Source organism: Rhinoderma darwinii, chromosome 10 (genome assembly GCF_050947455.1).
Source record: "Rhinoderma darwinii isolate aRhiDar2 chromosome 10, aRhiDar2.hap1, whole genome shotgun sequence".
NCBI classification, from domain to species: Eukaryota; Metazoa; Chordata; class Amphibia; order Anura; family Rhinodermatidae; genus Rhinoderma; species Rhinoderma darwinii.
Window position 1 is genome coordinate 13,377,752 of NC_134696.1, and position 9,574 is coordinate 13,387,325.

The 9,574-nt window shown below is 36.9% G+C and overlaps 1 protein-coding gene across 1 annotated transcript; it reads right to left on the reverse strand.

Annotated features, from left to right (window-relative positions):
- Nucleotides 1-1,140: 1,140 nt before the first annotated feature.
- Nucleotides 1,141-5,006, reverse strand: LOC142662450 (nicotinamide N-methyltransferase-like). The gene is made up of 3 exons (XM_075840654.1): nt 4,853-5,006; nt 1,926-2,133; nt 1,141-1,564 (listed from the first exon to the last, which is right to left on the reverse strand). Exons 1-3 carry the CDS (start codon nt 5,004-5,006, stop codon nt 1,141-1,143), a joined length of 786 nt encoding a protein of 261 aa, XP_075696769.1.
- Between the last annotated feature and the right edge of the window lie 4,568 nt (nt 5,007-9,574).

Consider the following 9,574-nt stretch of genomic DNA (forward strand, 5'->3'; position numbering starts at 1 on the left):
CTACATACCTAACGTGACAGTGTGTATTATCCTGAAAAACACTACTAAGAATTAATTGCGCGTATGATTATTTTTACAATGTTTTATAGTGCTTTACAATGAACTTGTACTTTTTGTGTACTGTCACTTTAAATGTAAGTTTAATTGTACTTTTACATATCTGGGCTTTACCATCTGAGGTTGGAGCAACTTCCGGCCGTCCTTATCAGTGTTTTTTTTTTAGCAACTTTAACATTGCTTTTTTGTGTACAATATTTGACACTAAACTCCTTCCACTAAATTCTGCTCACTTTATTAAAAAAATGGCGGAGGTGGCCTAAAAATGCAAGAATCACAATTTTTTTGCTCAAAAACAGAGTTTTTATGTCAATTGACACTTTTTTATGCTACAAAACTGACGTATTTAAACATTCCCCCCATTATCTTTAAAGTAAACGTCCACTCTTGAACCATTTTGTTTTCTTTAATCTGAATCGGTCCAAAGTTCTGTACTAAATCATTTCATATTATACCTTTATAAAAGTCGGAGATCCATTTTCCTGTTTCACAGCTACAAGTCACCTTAAAGGGGTTTTCCCAGAATCATAAATAATCATCTATTCACAGGAAAGGTATTTATTTTCTGAAAAATTCTTTTTAGACAATTATATTGTGCACTAGACTCTAATTAAGCAAATTAACAGAATTCTCTAAAAATGTTCTAGGTAAATTAAATCATAGAGCCAAACCCTTGTGGATTATTATATTGTTTTGTCTTTTAGCTTTTAAGTTTCTTCTAATAAATCAAGGTCTGTAAAATCTATGAAGCAGAAAATCCCCCCCCCCCCAAGTCAAGGACACAAACAGTTAAATGCTCTATGCTTCACTTTATTACATTATTTATATAAAGCAGATACGAAACAGAACAACAACGAGAAAGCAACTGATCCCAAGATTTCAGACTCCCATGATGTCCCAGATGATCAGACTCGGTATCGGCAATATTATCTAGGACCAGTCCAAGACAAAGTCCCAAAAAGAAACGAACAATTATTTTTATGCTATTCTATACTGCACTAAGGAAGCTTCTTTTTGACTATTAGATGTTTTTTTTTAGCTTAATATCTGAAGTAATGACATGCAGACTTTGTAAGTTTCAACCTATTTTTCCTTATGAGCAGCAATAGCTATGACGAATTTATAGTCCATAATATCACTGACAGCCGTTCTCTCCTTGACATTACAGTAATCAATGATAAAGCCTTCTCCAACTAGAGCTTTCCTGATAAAATCCTCATCATATGTTAAAATATGGAACTTGTCTTTTCCGACTGTAAAGTATGTTGTACCTAAAGCCCCAAATAATATGATGTGTCCTCCAGGTTTTAGCAATTTTGAGAACTTCCTCAGATATCTGATGTAATCATCTTGATCTTTGCTGATAACCTCCAGAAGCCAAGCACTGATGACACAATCGGCTGATGGTAAGACCAACGGCTCTGTAATATTCTCTTTCTTCAGGTCGTATTTCACAACATGTTGAATGGCTGATCTCAGTTTTGCTTCCTGGTCCTGAAACTGATCGCTGGAAAATAAAAAAGACAAGGAAAGTGATTGTCCCACAGTCAACATCAACATGGTGGCTCAGGACTTAGCACTGGACTATTGACTTGCAATACTAGAGGTAACGCTTGAAATAATCCCAAGACTGATGCACCAAGTGTCAGGCTTATACGGTGTCTTTCCAGAATTAACTTGTATAATACTGCCCCCTATAAATAAGTATATTGAACTGAGTGTTAATAGAATTTTTTACTTTTACTTGAGTTTTAACAGAGTGAACCTTTTCCTGGATCTTTGCCCCATCTCCCCTTATATTTGTTGTATAAGAAGCAACAATCACAATGACATTGGTTTTTCTCTTGATATTTGGACAAACACGTCACCTGTTTTCTTCTTTCCCTTGAAGAAGTGTTGATGTGTGGCCCCAATAAAATGCCCCCGTGCGTTCGTCCACCCATCTCTTCAGCTCCATGATGCATCTGTTATTGGCCTTCAGCACGATAATGTTTTTGAAAAACTCACAGGCTGAATATAGATGATGAACAAAGGAACCAATACTGAGGTCAATCAAGATGTCTCCATTAATATGACCTGCAGAAAAACATTTTGACTGTTTAAACATCTAATATGTTAAACCCTCATAGATTTTGTGGATAATCAAGGACATATGTCTTTATCACTTCTAGCGAACTATGTAAACATTGGGTTTCCAATACCATAATCCTCAAATGTTCTATAGGTTGTTGACAACAATGTTTTTTAGATGGTGAAGACTGCAATCATCTGAGGTCCTGTAGTAAGAGGGAAGAAAAGGAGAAGGGAGGCTCATGGGGCCGTAACTAGAACAATCCAAAAGTCTTCAATATATTTTAAAGTAGAGATGCTCATCAAATAATGAGGTATATATGTCACCCTATGTGTCCCCAATAATCAGGGGTGTAGCTGTTTTCCTGTTGTGGCTGCAATTCATGGATCCAGATGTTGAATGAAATACCAAGAGTGGAAAATATAGCAAATATGGGGGCCCCTGTGTAGTATCGTCTGTATAATGTAAATAACCCCTTTAGGACTGAGACATTTTTTTATTTTTCATTTTCAATTTTAACTCCTGCCTTCCAAGAGCCATAACTTTTTTATTTTTCCATCAAAAGAGCGGTGTGAGGGCTTATTTTTTTGCTGGAGGAGTTGTAGTTTCTATCAATAGCATTTAAAGTACCATATAGTGTACCGGGAAATGGAAAAAATATATATTTGTTGGCTGAAATTGGAAAAACTGTGATTCCTCAATAATTTTTTGGGTTTCATTTTTACAGCTTTCACTGTGCGGTGAAAACGATAAGTTAACTTTATCCGTTAACTTTATTCTGTGTCTCAATATGATTACGGTGATACCAAATTAATAGTTTTTTTTAAATATATTACTACTTTTAAAGAAATAAACGTTTAGTTAAAAAACGCCACATTCTGAGAGCCATAACTTTTTTATTTTTTCATAGATTGAGCGGTGTGATGTCTTTTTTTTTGAGGGACGAGCTGCAGTTTTTATCGGTACCATTTTTTGGTACATACAACTTTTTAATTACTCTTTAATACATTATTTTAAAGGGCTAAGTTGACCAAAAAACATCAATTTTGGAGGTTTAATTTTTTTTACGGCGTTCATCTTGCGCGTTAAATAAATATATATTGTAATAGTTCAGACTTTTATGGATGCAGCGATACCAATTTTGTTTACTTTTTTATTTTTGACATTACGTTAGAGGAAAAATGGGAAAATATTATTTTTTTTTAACTTTTAATATTTTAATATTTCTTTTTTCACTACTAAAAACTTAATTTCACTTTTTTTTTTTTACAAAGTTTTTTAGCCCCGCTGGGGGACATGAACCAGCAATCATTGGATCGCTGGTACAATACACTGCAATATTAATGTATTGCAGAATATTGTCATATTTACAGGCGGAGTGAAGGCAGTCCTGTGGGCCTTCATTATGCCCCTGGTCTACTATGTCAACCATCATCAACCCCCAATCTCGTTGCGCGGTTGGGCAAAGAGCTGCCGGAAGGGGCTGCCCCCTTTTTTCAACGCCACAGATGCTGCGTTCACAATTGACCGCTGCATTTGAGGGGTTAAACAGCCAGGAACAGCTGTTCCTGGCTGTTAGTCCCGGGTGTCAGCTGTAAAACACAGGCGACACCCACAGCATATGGAGTGCGCTCAGTGCCTGAGCGTGCTCCAAACATCACTCCCCGCACCCGGACATAATGGCACGTCCGGGTGCGCGAAGGGGTTAAGAAGAAAGGTGCTAGACCCACCTGGCTGGATTGCATATTTTAAGGCACCAGACCAGACACACAGAAACCATATAATGTGTCCCAATGGAAGCTATAGGTATGATTTTCCACAAAACCGGATATGTAGGCTTAGAAATCCTAAAAGTAGACATTATTGTCTTTATGAGCTTTAATTTGTTTTTCCTTTTAGTTTCATTAAAGATCCACAGATCTACAGCTTCATTTATGACACCTATGGTTTCTGATTTCTAGACTTTACTGACTATACTATATAGGTGCGCCCTCTGTTAGCTTTTTTCCCCAAAAATTTCTTGATCTACCCGATGCTAAACATTTTTTCCCTTTTAGTTTTTGAGTTCTTGTGATGTGACTGGACCTGACCCTGTTTAGAGTCTCCTAATCAGCAAGTCTGCAGAGCTGTCATTCATGTGCAGTCTGATGTGAGAAAGAAAGTGATATCTCCATCCCAATATAACAACATTCTCTAAATATGAGTACGACAAAAAAAATATTATTATTTCTGTGTTATTTCGCTGTCCTGAGCAGAAAATGATTGTTGGATATCTGTCATTGAACATAGAACTGTAGATTCTAGAGATCAGATTCTAGTTTATAAAAAAAATAAAAAAATAGTTGGAAGCGATCAGAAAATAACAGCAGCTCAAAGTGGTAAACTACAAATTGTCAGATAACAGCAGGTTTAAGTAATTACACCCACAATAAGAATTTTGAGATGCCCATCATAATCCACCAAAATGTTTTCTGGGGTTCTCGACATTAGAGAAGAGAAAACAGTGATTGTATTGAACCTTGACACCCGATATTCTTCATCATATACAATGACTAGAGCTTTGCCCGGCTCCCTGTGTGTTACTAAGACTTGACAATATTTTCACCCTCTCTGATCTCCCACACACCAAATTTGTATTCAGTTGTTTATAATTGTTTAAAACCAGTTAAAAAATAATATAATATACACGTCAATGTATCTTAGTAATAAAATCAGGATACATACCCACTGTGAAAACTTGTCTAAGATTTTCAATGACAAATGTCAAGGTGTCATCTCCAAAGACCATGTCAGGTTTATCTGAAAAGTAATGCTCCAGAAATTGTCTGGAATCAAAGCCATGTTCATGATAGACCTTATGGGGACTGGAATCCATCATCTACTCTTGTATCACAGACGGGGTGACTACCTCTAGACCGGGGCACAATGTCTTTATATAATTACCAGGATTCAACTTACAAAGTGTGTTACTAAGAATAACTTATCACATGATGACTTATTATATTCATGAGCCGGTCATGGGAACTTGTGTTATAATAAATTCACATAGAGAATTAATGATCTTTCAATAAACACATTTATTTTATTGTTAAAGTAACAAGGAAAAAAAAAACTAAATAAAATAGAAAATTGTGTCTTTGTGAGTCTGTCAGGATGCAGAGCTTTACAGTCCTAAAACGTTGAGAGGATGGAGTCTCCTTATCTATACTGCCATGCTACTGCATAGTAGTGCTATACTCACACTTCTCTATGAGTGCAGTCTTGTAATGGGTTATGGGCAGTATGGCTGGGAACTCTGTGTGGTCTTATTAGAACCTTGGTAGCTTGGCGCTCCTTGTAGTCTGGGTGCAGATAGTGTGGCTGGGTGGCTTAGCACCTAACGCTGACCGCCAGATACCCAAAAGAGTATTTTCTTCTACTGGTCAAACCTGTAGACCTCCTGCTGGATGCTTGAATATGGAGGTAACGGGGTTTGTGCATGACTCTTAATATAGTTGATGCATTTTTACCTGTCTGACAGTCAGAAATTCATGAATAAAATTATATTTATAACATTTAACAACCAATTAACACAGAACTCTTTTCATTCCTTGAGATATATATATTAAATACGCCCCCTGGATACATGATGCACCTTTATAATAAAGACTGAGCAATTCTATTTTTATAAACCTCTGAAGTGTACAAAATAAAATATAACTCAGCGCTCTGAGCCAAAGAAAAATATAAAACAATAAAAAACAAAAATAGAAATTCAAAAATAACAATATAATAAAAGAATAGATATCAACCATCAACATACAACATAACATGAATAAATATATATATATATATATATATACATACAGTATATATCAATAATGTCATCTCTAATAATATAAAAAACAAGATATTCTGCCTGAATAGAAAGTTCTCTGGATTTAATATTGGACTTCTTCACCAGTTCTCATACTCAGACTTCCTGTCTTTTTAGTGATTGTTCTCCTGTGTATTCCACTGTCTCTCTCTGCTTTTGACTGGACAACCTTCTTGGGATATTGTTGCACCCCGGTTCAGAAGTATACAGCTAAGGGACAAATATATAGTGTACTGGACACAAGTTAATAAAATAATAAAATTCTCAAAAAATTCCCTGGGTGAGTATGATCTGCAGATATTGTTCACTCCCACCAAAAACCATGCATTTTCATCCAGAGAGGGTGAAAAGTACCTGACACAGACTCTGATCTCTTTGTTGGTGAAGACAAGTTGGAGAGATCAGAGCCTGCGTCATGTGGGATATTTCTAAAAATGGCAGAATCTGGACAATAAATATAGAGTTGCCTTTCTCTGGTAAAACCTTCTGTGTTACAGAGAAAAATTTATTACAAATGAATTTTGGCAAAAAAAACCCTGAAATTTGTACATTTCACCTCTACATTGCTTTAATTCCTGTGGAACGCCTAAAGGGTTAAGAAACTTTCTGAATGCTGTTTTGAGTACTTTGAGGGATGCAGTTTTAAAATAGGTTTATTTATGAGGACTTTATAATATATAAGACCTGAACTGGTCCCTGAAAAAATAGCCTATTGAAACTTTCTTGAAAATATGAGAAATTGCTGCTAAACTTCTAAGCCTTGTAACGTCCTAGAAAACTAAAAGGATGTTCAAAAAAATGATGCAAACATAAAGTAGACATATGGGAAATGTTAACTAGTAACTATTTTGTGTGGTATTACTATCTGTTTTATTTATGCAAATTTTCTCAAAATGTTTGTGTTTTTCACAAATAAATATGGAATTTATCGACCACAGTTTTTCACTAACATAACGTACAATATGTCATGAGAAAACACTCTCAGAATCGCTCAAAAGCATTCCAAAGTCATTACCACATAAATTAACACATGTCAGATTTGAAAAACATGGCTGTGCAACAAGACCAAAACACAGGCTATGTCCTTAAGGGGTTAAAACACCTTATGCAGGACAGTTTATGCTCCACCTCTGATCTGCCCAGAAATGCCCACAAAACCTTACAGAAATGCCAATTTTTTTCTCATTTGAATAACCTCTTCTCCTTTTGAGTTCTGTTTTGTGGGACAATCCCGTGAAAAACAGGAAGGTTGGTAAATGTGCATTAGCAATTTTGACCCAGTCTTTATATAGTTCATAAATAGAAAGCAAAAGAGGTCCTCCGCTCACACTCCACTAATACACCGCAAAACAATCCACCTTACTGACTGTTCTCCCTTCAACTCCAGCTTGTAGTTAAGGTGTAAGTGTTCTTACTCTCGCAGTGCAGAAAAATATGTTTTTCAGGCCAAACCTCCTTCCAGTGCTTGCTCCGTTCAGTTAAGAAACAGCCGAGTCTCCCAGAAAGCTGCCCCAGGAAGAAGCTGTGAAGGTGAAACCCAGGGTCGAGTCCACGTGAGCCGTGCTGCTTGCATTGTTTTCAAAAAGCACTGTTTCTATTCATGCTTGTGTGTATAATTTAAACCCCCTTGTTCTAACTATTCATCTGAAGTAGCAGAGTTACACTATGTTTGGGCCATTTTAAACTTTATTGCAGTGAGAGGCTCCATTGTGGATAGGAAGCATTCGGGCAGACTCCGTTATTTCTTGTCTGAATGGAGTAAACACTGGAAGAAGGTTTGACCTGAAAAACATATTTTTCTGCACTGCCAGAGTAAGATCACTTACACCTTTACTACAAGCTGGAGTTGAATGGAGGACAGTCCCTAAGGTGGAGCTTTTTGCGTTGTATTAGTGGAGTATGAGTGGAGGATCTCTTTTGCTTTTGATTTCTTTTTTGATTTCTTAGACATTATTTGGACTTTGTCTTTGGACATCGAGCTCCATTTTGATTTTTTTTTAAAGTGTCCTGTGGTTACTAGATAAATCATATCGTAGTTTATATATTTCATAAATAACAACCCTTGGTTTCTGCCCTTCCCAGATATTAACCTAATTACACACATTTTCCATCAGTCCCAGCAGTCTAATTTTATGTGTCAAGCTTTTCAGGTAGAACTGCATCAAATGCTTTTGAAAATTCTAGATATACAACATCCAAAGCCTTACCTATAGGGTTGGGTTCTACCCGATTCACCCTAAACGGTTGTTAAAATGACAGCTGGTTTGTGGAACCAGGAAGTAAAGGGATCCCAATCCGGTCCTACCTGCGTCCCTTTTAGGACTCAAATACAATTGAACAGCCATATCTGCCTTTTCTCGGAACCAAGTAGAAGATCAGTTTCCTGATTTGTTTGTAATATAGACAGCACGATGACCTAATCGCGCCACTGACATAGTTCCAGAATTATTCCCCTTGACTAAAGTAGGCCAGGCCTGCATCGCTTTATGACAACAAGAGAACAGGGACATATAAGTTTACTTTACCTGTTTTAGGATTGCTGAATTGTGTGGCTCTTCGTCTTTAGTGGGCATTGTGTAGTGCTTTACTTTCAGGGGCACAGCATGTGGCAAGTCATTTTTGAGAGCACAGAGTCAGGAACTATCTTCTGGGGGCACTGTGTACAGTATGTGGTGTTGTATTTTCAGAGGTCACTATGTGTATGGCATTATCTGTAGGGGGCACAGTGTGTGTTACTGTGTGTATGGTGCTTTATCTTTAGGGAGCACAGTGTGTGGTATTTCACTTTTAGGGGTGCAGAATCAGGCTCTAACTTCAGGGGTCACTGTGTGTGTGGTGCTGTATTTTCAGGGGGCAAAGTGTGTGGCACTAACTTCAGGGGGTACAGCAAATCCTTACCATTGTTCAGCCCATCCTGCGAGCTGTAGTTCCATGCGATACAAATTATGGTCTGAGTTAACCTGATTTTGCAAATAATCTCTGTACTAATCTGTAATTGTGCTGGTACTGTATGTATGTACTGAGCTTTGTTCTGGTGCTGTATATATGTACTGAGCTTGATTCTGGTGCTGTATATATGTACTGAGTTTGTTCTGGTGCAGTATAAAAGTACTAAGTTAATTTCTGGTGCAGCAGTTGCCCATAGCAACATTTCGATTTCACCTATCACTGGCCTTGAAAAGTACAGCTGTGATCTGATTGGTTGGACAGGCAACTGCTTCATATTTTCTCTTCGCTATATTTTATATATAAGGGGATACAAGGCACATTTACAGCACTGAACGGGTGAGGAAAGCCCTGTAAAGAGGGTGTGACGTGTAATAAATGGGCGTGAGTTACATTAAAAAATATTTTCCTTATACCAATTTCCAACCTCCAAATTCCATCGTATGAAACAGCTAATATTATTTTGTCTATTCCTTTTAACTTTCTGTGTCTTGACTCAAGAGGAATCTAATGTTCATAAATGAAGATTATTAATACCTCAGCTAAGGAGCAGGCGAGTAACATTGATCTCCTCAAGGAAAGCCCACAGTTATATGTTTATCTTTATCATAATGTTATTATAATGCAAATATCCAGAAGCCTCA